The following is a 26522-nucleotide window of genomic DNA, read 5'->3' on the forward strand; positions in this document are numbered from 1 at the left end:
TTATTAGGAGCTAGATGAAGGCACTGATGTGTTTCTCCCATTGATTGTGTCATGAGGAAAAAGCCCCACTTAACTTGATGAAAACTCTACTTTCCAGCTACGGAGTGGTGCTGTGGGAGCTGCTCACGGGAGAGGTGCCCTACCGTGGCATTGATGGCCTGGCTGTGGCCTACGGGGTGGCGGTCAACAAGCTCACTCTGCCCATCCCCTCCACCTGCCCTGAGCCATTTGCCAAGCTCATGAAAGGTATTTGGGTGTCTCTGTGTGTCTGTGGGATCAACGGGAATCACTCATTAGAACATCTGTATATGAAATAGATAACTAATGAGAACATACTATCCATAGCAGAGGGAACTCTTCTCAGTGCTCTGTGGCAACCTAAATGGGAAGGAAATCCAAAAATGAGGGGATATGTGTATACATATAGCAACCGAGCACACACATAGCTGATTCACTTTGCTGTACAGCAGAAACTAACACAATTGTGAAACAGCTATACTCCAATAAATATTCTAAAAAAAGAGAACATCCATATTTTTTTTAACCAAAAGGGTAATTTCTGTAATTCTAATTTTCAAACGATTTTAAATAATTATGCCGTTTTAAGAAAAAGAAATCATGTCTTTGATCTAAGATGTCAGATTAAGTTTTGATGAACTAAGTAACTTAAAAACATTCCAGTTTAATAATAGCTCATTTATACAAAATTCAGTTGAATGGTAATAAATTTTTCATCAAATACAGTAGTGGAGTTCAAAGGCAATATTGATTTGGCTTCATATGTGCTATTTTTAATTCTACCTAAAATGGCAACCCACTCCAGTACTCTTGCCTGGAAAATTCCATGGACAGAGGAGCCTTGTGAGCTATAGTCCATGGGGTCGTGAAGAGTCGGACACATCTGAGCGACTTCACTTCACTTCAATTATCAATAATCTTTTATAGTCTCAACTGGTATGGTTTTGCCATGACCTTATCTATTTTGGTTTTATCTTTTTAAAAACTGTTAAATAACTCTTTTTGTGGGCATTAAGTTACCTTGCTTAGAACCTCTCTTGTGACTATAACATTTTAGAGACCTACGTTTTCTTGGATTGACTTTTAGAACTCTGAAACTTTAAGTCATGTGATGAGGGCGGCTTAGGCGAGATGGAGCTCATGGTAAGGCAGAGGAAGCACACATACTAATGTCAAGTCATACAGACAACAAGAGCCTTACCTAATAATAATTATTTCACAGGCTACTGACACAGGCATGGTGTAAAATAAAATTTTCAAAATCATTATCGACTGATGTTTAAAATCGTGAACAGACCCTGTCAACACAGGCTGACAATCTGAACTATGCGGAGAAATGGACTTACCATGATTCTTATTTATTTTAGAATGCTGGCAACAAGACCCTCACATCCGACCATCTTTTGCTTCAATTCTTGAACAACTGACTGAAATTGAAAAGGCAGTTATGACTGAAATGCCTCAAGAGTCCTTTCATTCCATGCAAGATGACTGGAAACTGGAAATCCAGCAAATGTTTGATGAGTTGAGAACAAAGGAAAAGGTCAGTGATAAATATTAACTGCATAACATGTTCACACTCATGAAGATATGGAGAACATGAGTCAAGAACCACTAGACTAAACCACTAAACCATTATTTAAAAATATTTTCACACATCAATATTTGTTGATTCTTTCCTTCCAGTTAAAACAGAACTGTACTCAAAATGTATAACTGGAAAAGAAATAACCTTTTACTAAAGGTTATTAAAGGAATTTTATTAAAGGAATTTTCAAATATTAAAAAAAAAACTTTAAAAAGGAGAAAGAATGACATATTAAACCCTTTGTGTGCATTAACCAGCTTCAATAATTGTCAATAGATGTCACTTTGTTCATTTCTTTTTCCTACCATCTTTTTTTTTTTTTAAACTGGAATAGTTTAAGTTAAAACCTAGACTCTTGTCATTTTACCTTTAAATATTTCAGAATGCATCTCTGATGGGTAGGAATTTAAAAAGTATTTTTCTTGCCATTATTATCTTTAAAAGTAACAGTAGTTCCTTGATACCATGTAAGATTCCATATTGAGATGTGACTCAAGATGTCAGAGAGTTTGTCTGAAAGATGTCTCCTTACAGTTGATTGGTGCAAATCAGAATTTCAACATGGGCTGCATGTTTTCCATTAGGTTCTTTAAAACTTCTTTTATGCTAGTTCCCCCTTCTTTCCCCTCCTTTTGTCTTTAAAGCATTACTTTGTTGAAGAATCTGGAAAATTGTATAAAAACTTTTAAACTTTTTAATATGATGAGTGAAGCTGTAGGTGTGTGCATTTTTAAGAAAAGAAAAATAATAAACCTGAGTGTTAACCATGCTGAAGCTGTGCATGTATTAACTACATACAAAGTGTAAAGCAGGTGAAGCAGAAACACACCTAATAGGAAGGCAGACAAGTTGGGAAGTGAGTTCCTAGTGACGACTGACTGTCAGCAGTCCCCCAAAACCCCCAAGTTGGGGGCGTGTTGCTGTGTTTCAGTGGCAGTACTTACTTTTTAAAAGCTATTTTTGTAACACTTTAGCATTTGGATGACTCAGTTTATCTTGGTTGTCTAAGGTGTCTAATTGTTCAACAGATTACATTCTTCTCTTGTGCATAGGAACCTGAATGTGAGGTCCATGAATCAAGGTAAATTGGACATGGTCAAGCAGGAGATGGCAAGAGTGGCCATCGACATTTTAGGAATCAGCGAGCTAAAATGGACAGGAAAGGGTGAATTTGATTCACGTAAGCATTATCTCTACTACTGTGGGCATATATATATATATATATATATATATATATATATATATGTATGTATGTTAGTCATTCAGTCATGTCTGACTCTTTGTGACCCCATGGACTGTAGCCCACCAAGCTCCTCTGTCCATGGAATTCTCCAGGCAAGAATATTGGAGTGGGTTGCCATTTCCTTCTCCAGGGGATCTTTGCAACCCAGGGATAGAACCCAGGTCTCCCACATTGCAGGTGGATTCTTTACTGTCTGAGCCACCAAGGAAGCTGCCTTTAAAAGAAATGGAGTAGCCCTCATAGTCAACAGAAGAGTCCAAAGTGCAGTACTTGGGTGCGATCTCAAAAATGACAGAATGATCTTGGTTCATTTCCAAGGCAAACCATTCAATATCACAGTAATCCAAGTCTATGCTCCAAACTCTAATGCTGAAGAAGCTGAAGTTGAACAGTTCTATGAAGACCTACAAGACCTTTTAGAGCTAACATCAAAAAAAGATGTCCTTTTCATTACAGGGTATGTAATACAAAAGTAGGAAACAAAGAGATGCCTGGAGTAACAGGCAAGTTTGGCCTTGGAGTGCAGAATGAAGCAGGGCAAAGGCTAACAGTTTTGCCAAGAGAAGGCACTGGTCATAGTAAACACCTGCTTCCAGCAGTATAAGAAATGACTCTACACATGGACATTGCCAGACGGTCAATACCAAAATCAGATTGTTATATTCTTTGCAGTCAGAAATGGAGCTCTATACAGTCAGCAAAAACAAGACATGAAGCTGACTGTGGCTCAGATCATGAGCTCCTTATTGCAAAATTCAGACTTAAATTGAAAAAAATAGGGGAAACCTCTAGACCATTCAATTATGACCTAAATCAAAACCCTTATGATTATACAGTGGAGGTGATGAATAGTTTCAAGGGAATAGATCTGGTAAACAGAGGGCCTGAAGAACTGTAGATGGAGGTTCATAACATTATATAGGAGACAGTGACCAAAACTATCCCCAATAAAAAGAAATCCAAGAAGACAATAGTTGTTGTCTGAGGAGGCCTTACAAATAGCTGAGAGAAAAAGAGAAATGAAAGCCAAGGAGAAACAGAAAGATATACCCAACTGAATGCAGAGTTCCAGAGAATAGCAAGGAGAGATAAGAAAGCCTTCTTAAGTGAACAATGCAAAGAAATAGAGGAAAACAATAGAATGGGAAAGACTAGAGATCTCTTCAAGAAAACTGGAGATACCAAGGGAACACTTCATGCAAAGATGGGGACAGTAAAGGACAGAAATGGTATGGACCTAACAGAAGCAGAAGATATTAAGAAGAGGCGGCAAGAATACACAGAAGGACTGTACAAAAAAGGCCCATGGACAGTGACTGCAGGCATGAAATTAAAAGTCACTTGTTCCTTGGAAGAAAAGCTATGACAAACCTAGACAGCATATTAAAAAGCAGAGACATCACTTTGCTGTCAAAGGTCCAAAGCATAGTCAAAGCTATGGTTTTTCCAGTAGTCATGTACGGATGTGAGAATTGGAAGAAGAAGCACTCACAAAGAAGGCTGAGTGCTGAGGAACTGATGCTTTCAAATTGTGGTGCTGGAGAAGACTCTTCAGAGTCCCTTGGATAGCAAGGAGATTAAACCAGTCCATCCTAAAGGAAATCAATCCTGAGTATTCACTGGAAGGACTAACGCCAAAGCTGAAGTGCCAATGCTTTGGCCACCTGATGTGAAGAATGACCCAGTTATTCTTTTCCAATGACTCATCGGAAAAGACCCTGAAGGTGGGAAAGATTGAGGGCAGGAGGAGAAGAGGGTAACAAGATGAGATGGTTGGATGGCATTATTGACTCAATGGATATGAGTTTAAGCAAACCCCAGGAGATAATGAAGGGCAGGGAAGCCTGGCATGCTGCAGTCCATGGTGTCACCAAGGGTGGGACACGACTTAGCAACTCAACAACAGCAGCAATGTGCAATAAATGTCCAGGCAATACCGCACTGCAAGTTATTGATAGACTTCATAAAGCTATGAAATTGTCCAGGAAGGCATTTTTATATGCCATATATTTGTGATTCTAAAATTGTAAAATTCTTTTCCTTTTTTCTTTATTTATTTTGAATTGGAGGATAATTACTGTTCAAAGCTGTGTTGGTTTCTGCCATACATCAGCATGAATCAGCAATGGGCGTTCACATATCCCCTCTCTCCTGAACCTCCCTGCCACCTCCCACCCCATCCCACCCTCTAGGTTGTCCCAGAGCACCAGGCTGAGCTCCCTACACTACCTCAACTTCCAATTAGCTATCTAAAATAGTAGAATTCTTTTTAAATAGACCATAATGCTCTGCTAAATAAAGAGTCCATTTGCATGTTCCAGTTCTTGACGTAAAAATATGGGATTATAGTGTAACTGGGTCATTCTCCCATGTTAAATTACCTTGACTTATGTAGTATGACTCAGCATTACATCACTAGACTTTCACATTGACCATAATACTGAAGGCACATAGCCAACCTAATTGCAGAGGAAAGAGCAAAAAAAATTGTGTTTGTAGTTTGAATATATATATATATATATATATATGTGTGTGTGTGTGTGTGTGTGTGTGTGTGTGTGCATAACAGTTCTTGAGTTAGTGTATAATAATACTGTGCATGGGGCCAAGATACCTTATACCTAAATTCAGTTTGTGAGTAGCTTACTTCTGCTATTACCAGGCTGAATTGCGAATTAATACAAGGTATGTCATGGGTATTCCCCAACAGTAAAATTTTCTCTTAAAAAAAAATACAATTTAAAAGCATATCTTTGGGGAAATTGTTGTCAGTTTCCATGTTACAATTTCCTCCAGCAAATGTGTTGAATGTCTGCTGTGTGCTGGGACAAGTGTGAGAGCCCTGTGATGTGGCATCCTATATCCTTGAGCGGTCCTGGACTGCCAGGCTAAGGGTTTGGATCCCACTGACAAGTTTTCAAAAGGGGCTTGATGTGCTATCCCGGTAACCCTTGCCAGTCAGCCACTGAAGTCAGAACCTCCTTCTCACTCCCCGTCTGCCATCCCTCCTCCTGCTTCCTTTGTGTGGTAATGAGATATTGTTCCCATAGGTACCCAGTCTCAAAGGTCTTGAAGATGTGGCCTCCCCTGTGACAAAGACCATCGGTGGTAATTCACTCCCCTGACCCCTGTGGTCCTCACCTGCATCCCTGCAGCAGCATCCTGCCTGGGTGCCCTGCATCCAGCCTTGCTCCCCTAACTGAGCCCCTCAGCGAGCCAGTGACACTTCTGAAACGCAAATCAGAACCCCCTCACCTCAGTGGCCGACTCCTCCTTATAGCGTCCTCCGTTCCACATTTAGCCTCCTTTGTCCCCAGCCAGCCTGAACTCTTCCATTTCCTCTAGGGCTGCTCTCCTGCCTTTTGGCCTTTGTGCATATTCTTTGTCTGTCCCTGGCCTGGCTTACCCTCTCCTCAGAGTTGCTGCTGCTTCACCCTCAGGCCCCAGAGCCCCCTTCCCTTCATCTTTTGCACCACATAGAGCGTCACAGCGTCTGGCACTTTCTTTATCACAGTCACACTGGGTCATACTTTATTATTATCTGCTTCTTTGTGTCGTCCTTGGTCTGCCTTTCCTACTCGTTAAGTTCATGAGCTGTTCTGTTTTATCCTTGGTCACGCTCATCTGTAACACTGAGCAAAGAACTTGGCACGTGGTAGACATTCAATAGATATATTAAATACCTAAGTAAAATTTTTTTACAGATTCCTAATATATACCTCAATAGGTGAGAGATATTAGTACTTATTATTATTGTCATTTAAAAAAAATATTTGTGCTGAATCTTCGTCGCTGTGTGCGGGCTTTCTCTAGTTGTGGCGAACAGAGGCCGCTCTCTAGTTGCGGCGTGGGCGTCTCACTGCGGTGGCTTCTCCTGTTGTGGAGCGTGGGCTCTAGGATGCACAGGCTTAGGAGTTGCAGTGCATGGGGCTTAGTTGACCTGAGGCATGTGGCATCTTCCTGGACCAGGGATCCACCCTGTGTCCCCTGCATTGACAGGCAAATCCTTAACCACTGGACCACCAGGGAAGTTCCAATTGTCATGTTTTTTCAGTGAAAAGATAATTTAGAAGTGTGTAAATGCCATGAATTCTATTTTGAATCTTATGCAGCGGACACCTCAGCTGTTTAGCTTCTGGTTATATATAAGAAACTTCCACACGTATGTGCAAGGAAATTAAGGTTATTCACTTCTAAGTGTTGTCTGTAATAATGAAAAACTGGAAACAACCCCAATATCTATTAATAGGGAAATAAGTGCCTAAACTACTGTATATTCTTACAGTAGAAATCTGTACAATACTTAGATGAATGCACTCCAGCTGTATGTTTCAACCTGGATAGTAGTGAGGGAGTGCTCAGTCATGTTTGGGCTGTGATTCCATGGACTGTAGCCCACCAGGCTCCTCTATCCATAGGTTTTCCAGGCAAAAATACTGGAGTGGGTTGCCATTCCCTTCTCCAGGGGATCTTTCTGACTCAGGGATTGAACTTGTGTCTCTTGTGTCTCCTTTGGCAAGTGGATTCTAGTGCCATCTAAATTTCAGACAATATAACATTGGGCAGAGAAAGCAGTTGCAGAAGGATAATCACAGTGTATAAATTTATAAGACCACGTAAAACAGTATTATTCAAATGTACAGAAAGGCAAAGTATAGACAGAGGAAGGATACAAAGGGTACAGCTTAAGTACAGCAGGTCTGAAGGTGAAGGGATAGGATGCACTGTGATGCACAGAGGACTTTAACAGATCTGAAACAGACATGGTAAACATTCAGCATCTGTTAAATATTGACAGTAAGTGCACGAGTATTTGCTGTTCTCTCTAGTTGTAGTATATATAAACTATTTCATAATTTTAACTAATTAAAAATAAAGGTTAGAGGGAAATCTGTGAGCTACCAAAATCCTTTTTTTTTCTTTTTTGTAAGCCATTTTTTCAAATAGTAGACTTCTATGTGATTTCCTGACTTCCTTAGATTTTTCAGTGTTTTGTGAGTTTAAAAATTCAAAACTGATAATGCAACCTTAGACCCTGACCCCTTAATAAGTACCTAGAGCTCATTTAATAAGAAACAGTCATCCTGTTTGAGTCTGTTCAGATCATATCATCAGCGTCACATTCAACCAAGGGCACCATGTCTTAAAGGGACTTTCCCAGTAGCTCAGCAGTAAAGAATCTGTCTGCAATGCGGGAGACACAGGAGATGTGGGTTTGATCCCTGGGTTGGGACGATCCCCTGGAGGAGGGCATGGCAACCCACTTTGGTATTTTTGCCTGGAGAATCCCATGGACAGAGGAGCCTGGTGGATGACAGTCCTTGGGGTCACAAAGAGTCAGACATGACTGAAGCCACTGAGCTCAGCACAGCAGCACCACGTCTTAAAGAGCTCCCCGAGGTGGACGGCCAGGGACACGGGAGGGGCCTGCACACCTGAGCATGGGGAGAAGAGAAATGGATGCAGGAGGGGGGCTGGGCAGTACGGGGCTGTCCTCGGTGCTGGAGGGACTTTTTCCGGTTGTTCAGGGTTCAGAAGTAGGAGGACTCTCAGGTGAGTGCTCCAGGCATGAAGATCACGTCTCAACAACTTCCCAGCTCTTGGAGCCGAGCAGGAGGGCAGTTGAGCCCACTCCAGCTATTCTGGCCCTGCCCTCGAGGAATTCAGGCAGGCTGCAGGGGTGTGCACACGGGAGTCTACCAAACCGTGACCGGCCCTGCCCCCGTGTTGTATTAAGTCTTTAGCAGAATGCCAGAATGTCTAGCAGTCGAGCAAAGTGGTACAGACCAAGGACTTGAGCCAGACTGTGGTTGGGGTCGGGGGCCACCACTGGCTGATGGAGACTGCCCTGCCATCCTCCCACACCCCCACCAAATGTCACAGCCATGCTGTCTCCCTCCTCGGGTGGTGTGGGCTTCCACGAGCGAGATGTCCGGACGGCTCAGGCCTGCGTGCTGCTTCCCAAGTGCTGACAAGTGTGCGTGTTCACCTTGCAACAAAGAAAGCAGTGGCTTTGACTGAAGCCGGAGCAGGTTCCTGCCAACACCCCCACCCCCACCCCCAGCCCAGGTGTTTGGGAAATGGGGCTCTGAGCTGGAAAATGACTGAGTGCATTACTTTTTCAGCCTTTCTGAAATCTTTGAAGGATTACTATCAGTGGTATTATTAATATGTTTTTAAGATTTTTTTTTACCCCTCCCCAAATGGTTTTCAGGAATTCTAAAATGAGATGCTTAATAGCAAAAGTAAAAAACATTTGGGGAATGGAAAAAGACTTGGAGGAAAAATAAAACTTGGCATTACAGAATTTAAAATTTGGAAGCTATGTCATTAATAACTAACTATTATTATTTTAAACTTGGTAATTATATATGAAACTGTAGGAGAGAGGCATAACCAGTGAGTTAATTCTTATCGTAAGTTAAAGTCACTCAGTCGTGTCTGACTCTTTGTGACCCCATGGACTATACAGTCCATGGAATTCTCCAGGCCAGAATACTGGAGTGGGTAGCCTTTCCCTTCTCCAGGGGATCTTCCCAACCCAGGGATTGAACCCAGGTCTCCTGCATTACAGGCGGATTCTTTACCAGCTGAGCCACAAGGGAGGCTCAATTCTTATCATATGTGGTGAGAAAATCAAAAAAGAATGCTTTAAGGCTGGATGTCTGCTTTCTCCATGTTGAGGTCTTATAAGTAGTTTCTTTGCTATTCTTTGGGTTCATTTATGTAATATCCTACAGTGGTATCTTTATTTATATATATTTATATATGATTTCTGATATATATATATCAGAAATATATAATATATATATATTATATTTATATATATGATTTCTGTGCAGTGCTTTTTGAAATACAGCATTTACGGTATGTTGTGGGTCTTTGATTTACAATTAAACAATATATAGTCTTTTGGGTTTTTTTTGCTGAAAGGTTTCAAGTTGCATCTTTTTTGATGGAGTCAAAAGCACAGTAGATGTGCTCTATCTCCCTTTCCTGTTCACTGACTGCTTGAGGTAGGAGGTGTCAGACTTGGAATTAATGGTCAGTGACTTGGCCGTGCTCTGTGTTATTCAGTAAACTGTGGCCTCCATAGATACCAGTTCCTCCCCAAATTCCTGGCCTCTTATCTCTGCATGTCCGTCTCTGTACACTGGGTGTGTGCACCTGTCTTTGAACCACTATACGAAGGCTTGTCACTGTTAATGATTAACACCCAGTGCCAGGAATCTGGGTTTTCCATTACTAGAATGGCCTGTGCCAAGCAATTAAACACACAGCACTGCCTAGTAATCTCAGCGACCAAAAGAATGTTTTTGTGTGCTTCATAATTTCAAAGAATCCAAAGGGCTTCTAATACCCCAGACTATGTTTTTTTCTTATACTTTTGAATGCTTTAAAGCTCATTCAGAAGGAAGAGTACTTGGCTACTTTCTCTTTGATCTTATTTTTTTCTTTTATGAAGTCTTATGAACCAAGTGACTTTTTGTTTTTAATTTGTAAAGTCACTGCACAGGGGTTTACACTTTAGTTTGAGACCTGGAATTAAAAATGGTTTCTTATTCAATTACTGTAGCATTAACACAAAAAGCCTGAGTGAATTTACAGCCTTTATCTCTTCCTTATGCCATTTCATTCCACAATAGCTAATTGGGTTGATATCTATACTCCTGAAAAGTAATATCTTAACAGAAGGGCAGACAGTAATGAGTTAGAAGTTGACTGGAATGATCCTCTGTCCCCAAATACACTACAGTAAAACCTCCAGTTTGAACAAACTGTAAAGCCACTAGTTAAATAATGGATTCCAGAATTGTTTTAAACAGCTAGTGTTTTCTTCTTTTTTTTTTCTTTTCAAGTAATAAATAGTTATTTATATTTGGCACAATATAATGAAGAAATACTGGTTTCTCCTCATAAATCAGCTGATACATATTAGCAGAACTGATTTGAATAGTGATTGGTCTTAAGGAAATCATTTCTCTCATCATTTTGTTTATGAAATTTGTTTAGAAAAAAACAAATTGAAGGAATGTTTCAAAGGTGAATTTCGGTCTACTTTGGTAGAATTACCGTAAGGTCAGAATTGATCCACATAAAGAAACTTTATTTTTAGGACTCTCCTTTTTTTCTTTATATTACCTTATTCGTTTGTGGGAAGATGCTCCTCCATATTTATTTTCCCTTATGACTCCAGTCTCATGGCTCAACTCTCCTTCTTTCCATGAGCCTGTCTTGCAGTGTTTCATCACATCAGTACTTTTGAGGTGGCCTCTGGAAAGTGTGGCCTGCTCATATGAAGTGTGACATGTTCACACCAAGCTTGTAGCTCTCTAAGTTCACAGCCCAAGGCTCCGCCTGAAGGGTGGAGTTTCTCACAAAGTTTTTGGCATTAGAATCTGGGCTTCCCTGGTGGCTCAGATGGTAAAGAACCCATCTGCAGTGCAGGAGACTCAGGTTCGATCCTTGGGTCAGGTAGATCCCCTGGAGAAGGGAATGGCTACCAACTCCAGTATTCTTGCCTGGAGGAGAATTCCATGGGCAGAGGAGCCTGGTGGCCTACAGTCCATGGGATCTCAAAGAGTCAGACACAACCGACTCACACACACATTCTGAGATTAAACTTGTCTGGCGCAGTGTAAATAGAAGTTTGCAAATGCCTGGCTTTCTACATGACTGCTTGATTATGGCAGGGTAGTCTACAAGAGAAAGCAGTTCATCACCAAAAGAGGTATTTATGTCTCTGATAAAGAACGGAACACTTTACAGAAATGGAATGAGGATGTGGATTAAACACTGTTGAGTTCTCAGTTTTACTATTGAGTAATTTTTCTATAATAGGAATAAAAGTATTCTTCATAGATTTTCTATTTCTTATCAGTTCAATAATTCTAAAACCAAAACGGAGAGGAAGTTGTATTTTAATCAGTAAGTATCATGACACAGGGACTTTTGTTAGCTCATTCATGACATCTGTGTGTGAAGCGACAGTTTCCATCCATCCACGGGATCCTAAAAAACTCTCTGTGGACTGACTGTATTTTCCAGTGGCTTATCCTTTTAAAGCTGTTGCATTTTCATTTCAGGCCTTCACCTGACTCCTGCCATATTAGCTTTGTTTTTCCCCTTAGTCTCTCCACCACAATGTGTTAATTCCCTAAGCAAATTTTTAAATACCCTAAGGAAAGAAATCTGACCTTGCTGCAGTCTTCGTGACTAGACGAATTTTCCTTTAATTAATCAAGCTTTCCCTGTTGGCTTTAATGGGCCTTCTTTTCTTCCCCTAATTTTTATTGAAGTAATGTTGTGTTAGTTTCTCCTGTACAGTAAAGTGATCAGCTATATGTATGCTTATATCCCCTCTTTTTTAGATTTCCTTCCCATTTAGGTCACTGAGTTCTGGGTCTTTTTCAAATGGGCCCTTCACATCAGTACCTGGTTGCTGTGTGTTGATGTACATTTTGGGTGTCAGGTGATTGTAAAGGCCAGAGACAAAGAGAGAGAGTCTTTACACTCTGGTATAAAGAAGTGTGATGCCTCTTCTTGGGTCATAAAACTAGAAGGGCCACGGACAGATGGGATTGGTGGCCCCCAGCTTGACACCCTTCACACCTGAGCTTGCGGCCAGGTTCCCTGCATGCATCCCATGGACGGGGTGCAGCCTGCCTGTGTCAGAGGACCAGCCCGTAGTGCCTCAGCCCAGGGGGATGCTTCCCTGCCTTCTTCTGAGTTGCACTTTGAAAAAGGTGGATAAAATTTTCAGAAAGAACCTTCCAGGAAGAAGGGCAAATCTGAGAAGCCACCTGGTGAGGTCCAAAACTCGACACCTAATGGTGCCATGCCATCACTTCCGTCGAGTCCAACTTTTTGCAATTGTTGGTGTAGCCCGCCAGGCTCCTCTGTCCATGGGATTCTCCAGGCAAGAATCCTGGAGTGGGTTGCCATGCCCTCCTGCAGGGGCTTCCCCACCCAGGGATGGAACCTGCATCTCTTAAATCTCCTGCATTGGCAGGTGGGTTCTTTACCATCTAGCGCACCTGGTGAGACTCAAAACTCAATACTTAATCATGCTAATGGCCCCTAATACAAATAAGCTGCTGCTGCTGCTGCTGCTAAGTCACTTCAGTCGTGTCCGATTGTGCAACCCCATAGATGGCAGCCCACCAGCCTCCCCCGTCCCTGGGATTCTTCCCCAGGCAAGAACACCGGAGTGGGTTGCTGTTTCCTTCTCCAATGCATGAAAGCGAAAAGTGAAAGTGAAGTCGCTCAGACGTTCCCGACTCTTAGTGACCCCATGGTCCGCAGTCCACCAGGCTCCTCCATCCATAGGATTTTCCAGGCAAGAGTACAGGAGTGCGATGCCATTACCTTCTCCATACAAATAAGAGCCATGGATTAAGCCATTCTGCCCCCCTACCCCCACCCCCAAAACAAAGCAGAAACACCCTAGAATTGCCAGATGGAGCCTGTGTGAGCCCCTGGTGAGCTGAGGTCCAGCCTGGCCTGTCTTGGCCGTGGGGAGGCTCCGGGAGGCCTGCAGTGACCTTGATCCTGTCCCCTGTCCCGGCGGCAGGAGCTGCGCTCCCGGGAGGAGGAGCTGATGCGGGCCGCCCTGCAGCAAAAGTCGCAGGAGGAGCTGCTCCGGAGGCGGGAGCAGCAACTGGCCGCGCGGGAGATCGACGTGCTGGAGCGAGAGCTCAACATCCTCATCTTCCAGCTGAATCAGGAGAAGCCCAATGTCAAGAAGAGGAAGGGCAAGTTTAAGAGGAGCCGCCTGAAGCTCAGAGACGGCCATCGCATCAGTTTACCTTCAGGTACGGTCCCTCCCCCACGTCCCCTCAGACTTGAGTGGTCGACCCTCCTGTCTGCTTCTTTGTTTCATCAGTTGGGGGAGTGAGATTTTATGACTGAGCATCTTCACCTCTTGCTTCAGTTCGGGGTCAGAACGTAACGACCTAGTGAGCTTTCACGTGTGGAGCAGCCTGGGAAGGGAGCATATTGCAGGAGACCAGAAGCAGTGTATCTGACTGCGGGCATCCTCTCCTGTTAATGACGTTTTTGTTTACTCCTTTGGAAATCAAAGTGGAATTTCTCTTTAGCTGATTGCATTGAACCAGCACTACACAACATGGTGAAAATCCAGAACAAACACATCTTACTCAAAATACTTAAACAATCAAGAAAACAAAAGCAATGAAATGATTTCTTTGACCCCCACTGGTGGCAAATTTCTGTCTGTAATCCTAATAGCAAGAAAAGTGGAGTACACTGAAAGATACAAACTCAAAGTAAATTAGCAGCAGAGAGCTGATTATTTATCGATGTATTTAGCATGATACAACAGTTTAGGATTGGGGGGGGGTTTTGGGGGGGATAAGTCAAATGGAACATTTAACTTAAACTTCATACTTAATTTTTTAACTAAATCAAAGTTTGAAACTAAGAAACAGAGGTATATTTTAAGATTGTAATTTAAGTGAACTTTTCATTAGTCATCACAATTGTTAGGCTACAGTTACCTTTTAAAATCTGAACATCAATTTCTTGCTTCCACAAGGAGCTGGCTGTTATCTGGGGCACTGAGGCTGCTGTTCGCACCCTTAGCAAAGCATTTTCAGTGCCTCAATGACTGCCCACCTTCATCTAAGGGTTCAAAATCGTTGAGGTATAAAAGTGAAAATTAAAGTTGGTCAGTCGTGTCCAACTCTTTGCAACCCCATGGACTGTATGCCATGGAATTCTCCAGGCCAGAATACTGGAGTGGGTAGCCATTCCCTTCTCCAGGGGATCTTCCCAACTCAGGGATCAAACCCAGGTCTCCCACACTGTAGGCAGATTCTTTACCAGCTGAGCCATGAGGGAAGTAAACCAGTAATTCTAGGCAACCTTTTAAAAAATATTTTAAATCATTGTGATATAACATAAATGGATTATGAAGAGCTGACTCATTGGAAAAGACACTGATGCTGGGAAAGATTGAAGGCGGGAGGAAAAGGGGACAACAGAGGATGAGATGGTTGGATGGCATCACCGACTTAATGGACATGATTTTGAGTAAGTTTCGGGAGTTGGTAATGGACAGGGGAGCCTGGTGTGCTGTGGTTCATGGGGGTCACAGAGTCGGACACGACTGAGCATCCGAAATGAGATGGATTACATGTTGGGAGAAACTAAACAGAATACAAAATAGCAAACACATGTCAATTCATAAAGTTAAGTTCTTTGATGTTATGTGTTGTACTTTGTTTAAGGTAATATCAAATGTCCCTCTGCATTTTGCAGTAGTTTTCTCTGCGGGAAGGATGATGACAGAGTAAGAGCCGGCTGCACCTGTAGGGTTGTTGTTTGTTGCTTCAGTCACGTCCAACTCTTTTGCCACCCTGTGGACTGTAGCCCTCCAGGCTCCTCTGTCCGTGGGATTTCCCAGGCAAGGATACTGGAGTGGGCTGTCATTTCCTTCTCCTGGTCAGGGGATCTTCCTGACCCAGGGGTCGAACCTGAGTCTCATATGTCTTCTGCTTGACAGGTGGATTCTTTACTATTGAGCTACCTAGGCAGCCCAGCCTATAGAGAACACGCAGTCAATGTGTATATATCTGTATGTATCTGTCTCTCTATATGTGTTACATCTTAGAGTGCTCTTGACAGATTCCAGTGTTTTCCTGAGATGTTTGGTAATAGTGTGGAAATTTGATTTAAATAACAGTAACAGGAAGTTTGTTTTATATAAAATATGTATACATTGTCTTGTAAAGATACTTACTACAAAATCCTTGCAGCTTGCCACCTACTGTGACTTCTTTGGTTACAGAAGAAGTCCTTAATTGATCAGAAAATCGCTGCTGTGGGTAGTCAGAAGTACACAGTATATACATCATTGATTAAGTGGTTTGATGAGGGGAGAACTGGCTATGTGGTCCTCGTTCATTTTACCTTTGACCTCTCTGGGAACAAAAAAAAAAGGTGCTTTTCCAGGTTTTCTTCTAGTGTTTGCTTTTAGCCAAAGTGTGATTTGAAAGACAACTCACTGGACTGTCTGATATGTCAGACATAATTTAAAATAGTCTATTTTCTTTAAGGTAAGGCTTCTTTCTGCTTTTGATATAGACAATAGACAAATTCAGAGAGGCATTCAGTGTGAGTTTTATTCTCTAGTCCTGAGCTATATCAGTGTTCTTCTATCTGTGTTGTGACCATATTACCATAATTAATATTCACTGATTCCCTGAGGAAACTTTGGAGAGGGGAGCTAATTAGAAACTGATGGAAAAGAAACTTGGGAGAAACAATGAAATCATTCCAGTGATTCTTTAATCTTCATGAGAGAGTGATTAAACAAAGTATCACAGGATTCCTGGGGTGGTTCTTCTCAAATTTTACCTGGCTGGTACCTTGCATTTATTCAGCACAAAGTGAATATATTCGAATATTTTGGCTGGATTTGTATTATTCCTGGATAGTACTAGTTCCCTTTTCTGCTTCTGAGAATAGAGGGGTCATTTTAGCCACATATTTTTTTTTTACCTTGTGCCACTTAATAAAAAATTCTAGTTAAAACATAACCTCAAAATCTATTGCTATAATCCTAATCCATTTTAAAGGCATGAAATGCAGTGTCTGTAATTTAGGGTGGTAGTTACCTCCTCTGCCCACAAGATGGCGCTACATCGCTGTGACACTGGTACCTCGATGGAAACTCAGAATCCCCCGACTCCACAAGCCACCTCACCAACACACACACACACACACACACACACACAGCTTACTTACACAACATCCCAAAGTAGGACACACGTCCAAAGATCCACAGAAAAGAATTAGAACTATAAAAACAATTATTTTTCTCCTTCAGTAGTTTCGCTCCGTGGAGAAAGCAATTATTTGTACCTTACATTCAAGAGAGTTAGTGGATTCCAATATTGTGATCTGTTAGAAAATTCTTCGAGTTACCAGATTTTAGTACTATTTCATGGTACATTATTAAGGAAGAAACAGCTGGCAGATGACAGATTGGAAGGTGGTGTTACTTATTTTTCCAGCTACAAACTACTTAAATCCCTTTTGCAGGAATTTTTCCATGTCTATCTAGCTTAAAGAATTTCTTAGAAATGTATCTGAGACTCCTACAAACTGATTCTTAATATGTATGCTTGCATTTAGATCTTTAATCCATTTTGAGTTTATTTTTGTGTATGGTGTTAGGAAGAGTTCTAACTTCATTCTTTTACGACAGCTATATGTAAAAACTGGACAGCTATGTCCGTTTTTCCCAGCAGCACTTATTGAAGAGACTGTCTTTTCTCCAGTGTATATTCTTGCCTCCTTTGTCAAAGATAAGGTACCCACAGGTGCGTGGGTTTATCTCTGGGCTTTCTGTCTTGTTCCATTGGTCTATATTTCTGGTTTTGTTCCAGTAAAACTCACTAATAGTAAATAACAGTTGAAAATAAGAAAATTTTAAAAGACTTCATTCCTGTTTTGTTTTGTTTTTTAAGAGATGGTCTAGATAAGATAAGTGATCCAGAGAGCTCTGGTCTCAAGGCATGGGGAGCAAAAATCAGGTTCTCCTAGTAGGAATTATTCCCTTAGGGTAAGAATTCTAAGAGATATTTTTTTCCTTCAAGCTTTCTGTACTGTTTGGGAATTAAACTGGTTGGGGGTCAGTTAACCTTCAACTAGCATTGTGTACTCAACTGGTGCAATTGAAGGTTCAGAATATTCATAGATACCCCTTTTCTTTTCTTTTCAATTGTTTTGAAAAATTGGTCAGTCATTGTAACAAGGGCATTGTGTGTGAGCAACTCTCACACACATACGCACACACACAGATCAACCTAGATTGTCTTTTTGACTAGAGTAGCCAAATCCTCACCTAAGCCTTCTAAAAAAGTAGACTTAAGCAAAGAATCATTTTGGTGGTTAGGGAATGGTTCAGATGACGAGCCAGAATAGTGCTTAAAAGTTCTTTCAAAATATTGTTATTAAATTTGAATAATTATCTAATCATTGTAATTTTTTCCTTCATAATCTCTGATGGCAGCTTTTCATTTTATGGCTATTTATAGCTAGGATGATTTATTGCTGGAAAACTCAAATGTAATTATTCCTGTTGACAATCCTGCATAGCTACCTAGTAAGGAAGATGAGTGCTTATACAATGAGGTGGTATAATCTAAGAGTTGGTAAACTAAATTGTGTGCAGTCTTGGAACTTATATAGAGATAAAGAATGGTTGTGGCAGATACATTTATACTGTGACCACTTTATATCACTGCTGTATTATGTTTGTTTTGAACCCAAATTGTGTTTTTAGAACATATAAAATAGAGAGGTTTTGAAACTTTCGGGAGTTGGTATGTCTCTAAAGCCATGGTATTCTAACTTCAACCACTTCACAAGAGCCAGAGGCCTGCCACACTTACCTGCCTGGCGTGCGTGAATGTGAGCAAGCGTGTGTACGTGCCTATGGAGAGAAGGCAGAAGCCCCAAAAGGACTTTTCAATGAATACTGCAACTTTTAGTGTAAAATGAGGATTCCCACTGAGCTATGTCAGTGTCCTTCATGAAACATAAATATTGCCAGTGAAAATATACAGGTTTAATCAAAAGCCTGTGGATCACATGATAATCTGCCATGAGCAGATACCTTGAGAACAGGTCTAGCAAGCAGTCCAGAAAAACACTGGACATCAGCCAGGACCCCTTAACAGTTCAGCCTGAGTTTTCCTCAATCTGTAACTGGGACAGAATCAACCTTTCTCTGTTTCATAGGAACAGGATGTTTATCATAAAGAATGTTTTGTTTATGTTTAAAGCACAGAGTGCCCTTTTTTTCCCCCTGAGTACAAGTGTTTGGTTTTTTTCAGAAGACCAGAAGCACTCTGAATCTTAGGTATTATTAAGATCCAGTCTTGTGCCTTTGCAACTACCCTTGGCCTTAAAGCCTTCTGTGGTGGCTGCCTGACCTGTACCTGTCAGCTCTTCTCCCATCACCCGTTCTTCATGGTTTGCCATTCAGATGCTGTGGCCTGGTTCTGTTATTCTAGTTCTGAAGCCTGCGAGAGCATGCATGCCTTCTACTCTGGGCTGCAGGCTCCTTTTGCTGTAAAAACTTCCATGTGCTTGTATGTGCTCAGCTGTGTCTGACTCTTTGTGACCCCATGAACTGTAGCCCACCAGGCTCCTCTGTCCATGGGATTTTCCAGGCAAGAATACTGGAATGGGTTGCCATTTCCTACTCCAGGGGATCTTCCTGACCCAGGGGTCAAACCCACATTTCCTGCAGCTCCTGCATTGCAGCTGGATTCTTTACCACTGAGCCACCAGGCTAGCTGAACCTTTATAAAGCTCTTCGGTCTAAATTGTTTCATCTCTTTGGGTGAGAATATTTCTTTCTTTTCCTACTTATTTCTCTTCCCTGTAGTTCAGTTAGACGTCTGTTCTGATGAACTGTTTTCTTGCATCAGTTCTTTCCCTTTCTTAAGCTGCTTTGCCTGGTCAGATCATTCTTTCTTAGATGGTAGGGGGACAGAGCTCCCATCTGGCACTTCACTTCCATCTGCATTGTCTTCAAAACATGATCTCTGCCCTCATGAATACTGTAATCTCAAACAGAGAAAACACTCATTCAGCAAAGATTCGCTCGGCATCCTTCCTGTGCATGGCCCTGTGCCCATTTGGGGGAGATGGTGCAGTGATGGCAAATGACAACCCTCCCAGTAGAGAACTGACACTGTATTGGAGGGCGTGAGTCTTAAGCTAATAATTAAACAAATGTTCTTTTGTTTTGGCTGTAATTATTAACTACTGTGAAGGAAAAGTCATGTGACAGTGATTAGTAGAGTGATGTCTCCTGGTCTAAGGCAATCACAAATAGCTTCCCCAAGAAGAAAAAGTTAAATTGAGACTCAAAGAAGGAATTTGCCAAATATGTGGTCTGGCATGCATGCTCAGTCATGTCGGACTTTTTGCAACCCCATGGACTATAGCACATCAGACTCCTCTGTCCGTGGGATTTCCCAGGCAAGAATACTGGAGTGGGTTGCCATTTTCTACTCCAGGGGATCTTCCTAACCCAACCAGGGATCAAACCCACATCCCCTGCATTGGTAGGCAGATTCTTTACCACTGAGCCACCTCGGAAGCCCCACCAATGAAGGGAAGCCGAAGAACAGGCAGGAAGCACATGGGAAGAAGTTTGGTTTCTTTCAGGAATTGAAAAAAGACCATTATGACTTGACTCTACCTGCTGGTCCAAATTCAGCCTTGCACCTCTTTCCTGTAGCCCACAAACTAAGAACGATTTATACACTTTAAATACTAGAAAAGAAGATTTTCTGACCCACGAATCTTGCAGGACAGGTAAACTGCAGCGCCCACAGCAGCGTTGCGCTGGGACGCACGCCTTTACGTTTTTGTTGGAATGCTTTCCCGCTCCATCAGCAGACCATGTGGCTCATAGAAACTGCAGTATTTACCATGTGGCACTTCTTAGAGAAAGCCTGCTGTCCCCTTGTCTAGATCATGGCGAGTGATGAGAGAACAGGGGTGGCACAAACAACCCAGATCAGATTTGCAGGGAATTAGAGGGGAAGTTATGATTTCGATCTATAATTTTAAGAATGATGAGACCCCTTCAAAGGACTTGAAGCAGGGAATGACAAGCATGCACCTGGAGACTTCCCTGGTGGTCCAGTGGTTAAGAATCTGCCTTCCAGTGCAGGGGATGTGGGTTCAATCCCTGGTTGGGGAACTAAGATCCCACATGCCTCGGAGCATCTAAGCCTTTGTGCCACAACTACTGGGTCCATGCTGCAGCAGAGACCTGCACAGCCACAAATAAATAAATAAGCAAGCAAGCCTCTGGCTGTTGTGAGGTAGATCAGAGGGGTCAAGTGGAGTTGCTGGAAGATAGCCCAAAGGATTGTAGCAGCCTCAGCATGAAATGATGGTGGTGGTGGAGATGGAGAGAACAAAAAGTGTCATTAATGTGTGTTGAGTATTTTTTATGGTTACATGCTTATTCACTCAGTCACGTCCAGCTCTTTTGCGACCCTGTGGACTGTAGCCCACCAGGCCCCTCTGTCCATGGGATTTCCCAGGAGAGAATACTGGAGTGGGTTGCCAGTTTGCTCCTCCAGAGATGGAACCCCAGTCTCCTGCATTGGCAGAAGGATTCTTTACCACTGAGCCACCTGGGAAGCCCAAGTACTTTCTGTACTTCTTTGTATTTAAGTTTCCCTAGCTGTCCTGTGGACTAGGAATCATTCTTTTTTCCATTTTTGAAGATGCTGTGACTTACAGAGATGAAGTTACTTTCCCCAAATTCATGTGGCTGGTAAGTGGTAAGTTGGGCTTCACATGTGGAGTTTGCTGACTCCAGAACCTGGAATAGAAATTTCTCAACAGTAGCTCTAAGAAGAATACAGAACAGAATTTACAAGATATTTTGTGTTTGATTGGATGTAGAAGGTCAGGGAGAACACAATATCAAGGAAAGCTTCAGATTTCTAATGTGAGTAATTGGATAACTGTCTTGCCTACCAAATTCGAACTCTTCATTCAATACCATGTGGTTCTGTAAAGTATAATTATTTTATACAATAAGGTAAATTATAGCTTTCTTGCGAATGTAAAATGAACATGTCAAAGATTTTATTTAATTAATAATTAATATTTATTAATATTAATGGGGAACCCATGTAAACTGGTTCACATGGGAATTTGAGGAGCTTAGTATTTATGGTCAATTTAATAAAGAAATCTTAGCATTCTATTGCTCGACTAAATACAGACTTGGTTAATGCCCATTATGGCAATAAATAATAACCTTTGGGATTTTCTTTCACACCAGGCAAAAAGTATTTGCATCATCACCAGACAAAATCTACAAGTTAACCTTTGTCTTACTGAGTTGTAAAAACAGCCCCATCAATAGAAAATTAGTCAGCGGTTAAGCTCGACACCACGATGAAAGAATACCCAGTCATTTCTCTTTCCTGCTTCTAAGTTTTCAGTATTTTTTCTGACAGTTTACAAAATTTTCTCTCCTCTGGTAATATTACTTTTCTTTCATATGTTCCCATAGTTCTTGGCATTTCATCTGGCATGACAGCTACCCTGTATCTAACTGTATCACAGTTAGATAAAAGTAACCATCATTTATAGGTACCTTAGCCACAAAACACTTTTAACTTAAGGCTGGGGGAGTTTCACTTGACCCTGACTGGGTCTGAAGATGAAACTGACTAAGCCAAATCAATAGGGGAAAAGCATAAAAATGTGTTTTAATACAAGTTTCTGTGACATGGGAGCCTGTATAAGGAAATGAATACCCCAAAAAAAAATCATACCTGACTATTTCCATGCTAGGTTGATGAAGAGTGAAGTGTCTTGCAGAAATGTAACAGGTTAAGGAGTAAATGTGGCTTCCTTGATGGCTCAGTGGTAAAGAATCTGCCTGGAGTTTGATCCCTGGGTCAGGAGGATCCCATGGAGGAAGAAATGGCAACCCACTCCACTGTTCTTGCCTGGGAAATCCCACGGGCAGAAGAGCCTGGCGGGCTACAGTCCATGGGGTCACGAAGAGCTGGACATGACTGAGGGACTAAATAACAACAAAAAGGAGTAAATGTTGGGGTAGCATGTTCTGAACCCCGCATAGTGTACGTTTTCTGTTTTAATCACCATGGCAACCCCCTGGTGGCGTCTGCTGTACCAGCCAAAAGCCTCGGAAACCAAGAGGCTCCTTGCTGGTTTGGGGTCCACAGTTAGTGACGGAACCAGGACTTGCTTAGCCCAGGGTGTCTCCTCTTTCAGCTTCATTCCAACTGCGTCAGACTCAATGAAGGTAACTCTTTTTCCCAGAAGACTGTTGGGTTCTACAGATACTCAGTAAAATTATTTCCTTGTGTGTCTGGGTGTGCTGCCTAATGTATCAAGATTCTGCGTCATTATTTATGGACTTGAATCCTGAATGAAAGAGAAGTAAAAAACCAGGAACAGACTCTGAGACATACCATATTCTTACTGTCTGGCAATTTCTGCTTTTATTGCCAGGTACCAAAGACGGGGCTATGAAAATCACCTAAAACCATCAAATCTCAGTTCTCTTTTTTTTCTCCCCGTGTCCAACAGACTTCCAGCACAAAATAACCGTACAGGCCTCCCCCAACTTGGACAAACGAAGAAGTCTGAACAGCAGCAGCTCCAGCCCACCCAGCAGCCCCACAGTGATCCCCAGACTCCGAGCAATACAGCGTAAGCTTTCTCCCCCTTGGGGTCTTCTGGGTGGGTTTCTGTCACTAGTGAACTTAGATTCAACTTAAGCAGACATGTTTTTATAAGTGGTTTCTAAGCATGTGAAATACAGGAGGTATCATAACTATTTGGAAATCAAAATTTTCTTCTTAGTCTAATTTTCTTATTTTCACAGTAAGTGATTTTTAGACTCTGCACAATTGGTGATGTTACCAGGCCACAGAGTAGAAACTGAAATAAGATCTCGAGACTTATAGGATTTTGTGAAGCCTGTACCTGCAACGTTTGTATAACCTAATTACATCAGTGGCATACTTGTGGATATTTTGAAAACTGAACAGAATTTGAGGTTACTTCCAGTTGTTTTGTAAAGAAGACTGTATTCTGCTTTTTGGGATTTAGCTCTCATTTGGTGTGTATTGACCAACCTAATGCACATGGCCCCCCACATTAGGATAATTCGACTTAGGGTTTTTTGACTTTATGATGGTTTTAAAGTGACTCACATTCAGTGAAAACCATACTTTGAATTTTGATCTTTTCCTGGGGAGTGATGCGAGGCACCATTCTCTCTCAAGACGCTGGGCTCCCGCTCAGCCCCGCCGTCATGAGGAGAAATAAGCCATATACTCACAGCTACTCTGTTTTTCTCTTTCACTACTGGATTCCGTAAGTTACATGAGATATTTAACTTAATTATAAAATTGGCTTTGCATTACATGATTTTGCTCAACTGTAGACTAGTGTGACTGTTCTAAGTGAGTTTCCCAGGTGGCTCAGATGGTTAAGATATCTGTCTGCCATGCAGGTGACACGGGTTCATTCCCTGGATCAGAAAGATCTCCTGGAAAAGGAAATGGTCTCCCATTCCAATATTCTTGCCTGGGAAATCCCATGGACAGAAAAGCCTGAGGGCTTACAACTCTAAAAGAGTTGTATACAACTTGGCAGCTAAACAAACACAGTAACTCTTCTAAGCACATTTTTAAAAATTAATTAATTTATTTTAATTGGAGGCTAATTACTTTACAATATTGTAGTGGTTTTTGCCGCACATTGACAGCAATCAGCCACGGGGGTACATGAGCACATTTAAGGTGGGCTGGGCTAAGCCATGTTCGGTAGGTCAGGGGTATTAACTACATTTTCAACTTACAGTGGTTTTGTGCAAGTTTCAGTTAGACCCAAAGTGCATATTTTTACCCCCTGTGTAGACATGTCATAATGTTCTCAGCTGTGTTTTCAGCCCCTCTGGTGTGTGACAGGATTGTTTTCTAAGTGTGTGGTAATGACAGCCACTCTGCCCATGATTCTCGAGCAGCGCGGGGCTGGGGACGAGGCACTGGTGTGTCACACGAGTGTGTCAGCAACGGGTGGAGGTCAGCCTCCCCACAAGGGGACGAAATAAGGCAAGATGTGGGAAAACTCGCACATGTTCAGGTTTTAAAAGGTAATTGTAGCCAAACAGTTGTGATGACTAATGAAATAGTGGCTGAAATTACAGTTTCAAAATAGACCTTTGTTCCTTGGGCTCTAAACTTTGATTTGGTTAAAAAATTAAGTACGAAGTTAAATGTTCAATTTGCCTTTTTTTTTTTTTCCTCCCAAGTAAAATGAAATCCTAACTGTTGCATCATGTTAAATGCATAGATAAAGAAATAATCAGCCCTTTGTGGCTGCCTCAAATTTATCTTTTACTTTTCTTACTGTTATGATTAGAGACAGACGTTGACCTTGAGTAGGGTGAAAGAAATAATTTCTTCATTGTTTTCATGTTTCTCAATCATCTATACACTTTGAGTAAGATAGTTTTCCAACTGATTTGATTCATCCTAAAACTTAAAAAATTGTAATTGGTTAATGAGGGATGCTCTCTGTTTAGTGACCTCAGATGAAAGCAATAAAACTTGGGGCAGAAACACCGTCTGTCGACAAGAAGAATTTGAAGATATAAAAAGGAACTTCAAGAAAAAGGGTTGTACCTGGGGTCCAAATTCGATTCAAATGAAAGAAAGAACTGATTGCAGAGAAAGGTACACGTGTGACATCTGATGGTATTTCAATGTGCACTGTGACACGGAGCAGTGCTTTTTTGTTTATTTATTTTTTAGCAGGGCCTTTTACATGTTGCATTGGCCAGACTTACCCTTTAAAAAGCAATTAGAGTAATATAACGATACCTGAATATTATGTTAATTTCTAGGATGGGCTTATCACACTAAATTAATTATTATTTGGTTAAGCAGTTTAAAACTTTTTTACATCTCATGTTAAGGTTTTATTTGCACTTTGTTAGCTCTTTAAAACACAGAATCCAAATGTGTTCTCTTTACTACCTAAAAATCTTGTTAGTGTGTATTTACCAAAAGCTAGTTTGTGTCATGTGGTTCTATTATATCAAAATAAACATTTTTCTCTTGTAGAATAAGACCTCTCTCAGATGGCAACAGTCCTTGGTCAACCATATTAATAAAAAATCAGAAAACCATGCCATTGGCTTCATTATTTGTGGACCAGCCAGGTAAATGGGTTTCAGGAAATAGACTTAGCATGTGAGTGCTCTGGAAGTGATGTCAGAAAGGTTAGCAGCGTCAGACTAGTAGTGGGGCTACACTGAGCTCAAAACTTATCTTCTGTCCTGGCAGTGTTCGTGGCAGAAAGTAATCATTAGGTTCCACATTGTTTATTAGGAATTTGTAACTCCTATTCTTTACCAGAAAAATTGGTATAATTTATTAGATAGATCCAAATTAATTTAGTATAGGAAATAGTAAATATGAAAATGTAGGCACCCTGAAATTCTGCTGAGGTTGTATTCCTACCCCACGACATGATAAAACATTGTCAAGCTAGTTAGCTGTGGAAAACTACTGCTGGAGAGTGTTACATTGGAATCTCTAAGTAAGTCATCATTGCTTTCGGTATTCAACATTCCCATTCAGTGTTCAGATATTAAAAGATTGAAAAGATACAGTAGTTGTTGAAAACCCTCAATGATGGCTGTCACCAAAGAAGACAAAATTGGTCTTTACCCTCAACAACTTAAGACAGCTCTTTGATACTGTGATCAAAGGAAAGAGGCTTTAGCTAAACGTGGTATAAACGCCTTGGATTCATTATCAGTGCTATGTTCAATTTTGCACGCAGCTTATCACTCACTGTTCATGTTTAGTTTTCTTCTTCTGTGTTATCACAAGCACGTGGTTTCAGCCTAAATATCTCCGTAAATACATTCAGGTAAACAGAGGCAGGTCCCCTCTGAATCCTGGATAAGCACTTTCTGACAGCAGATTCGTCACTGTGCGCTGACTCTCTCTTGCCTATAAGGCAGGAGGTGCTCTCATTATATACTGCGGTGTGTCATCAAATGTCATTTGAGGAGTCATGAAGGGCCATCAGTAGTCACAAAACTGT

The 26522-nt window shown here is 41.4% G+C and overlaps 1 protein-coding gene across 2 annotated transcripts in view; it reads left to right on the plus strand.

Moving 5' to 3' along the window:
- Nucleotides 1–26522, plus strand: part of MAP3K21 (mitogen-activated protein kinase kinase kinase 21) — a 59242-nt gene that overhangs the window by 26178 nt on the left and 6542 nt on the right. For both annotated transcript variants that reach the window (XM_006049846.4, XM_006049845.4), the window contains exons 3-8: nucleotides 98–246; nucleotides 1386–1561; nucleotides 13423–13663; nucleotides 22986–23108; nucleotides 24991–25141; nucleotides 25532–25629. In XM_006049846.4, the coding sequence (XP_006049908.2) occupies nucleotides 98–246; nucleotides 1386–1561; nucleotides 13423–13663; nucleotides 22986–23108; nucleotides 24991–25141; nucleotides 25532–25629 (938 nt within the window). The remainder of the gene's footprint in view (nucleotides 1–97; nucleotides 247–1385; nucleotides 1562–13422; nucleotides 13664–22985; nucleotides 23109–24990; nucleotides 25142–25531; nucleotides 25630–26522) is intronic.

Source organism: Bubalus bubalis, chromosome 4 (assembly GCF_019923935.1).
Source record: "Bubalus bubalis isolate 160015118507 breed Murrah chromosome 4, NDDB_SH_1, whole genome shotgun sequence".
In the NCBI taxonomy this organism is placed as follows: domain Eukaryota; kingdom Metazoa; phylum Chordata; class Mammalia; order Artiodactyla; family Bovidae; genus Bubalus; species Bubalus bubalis.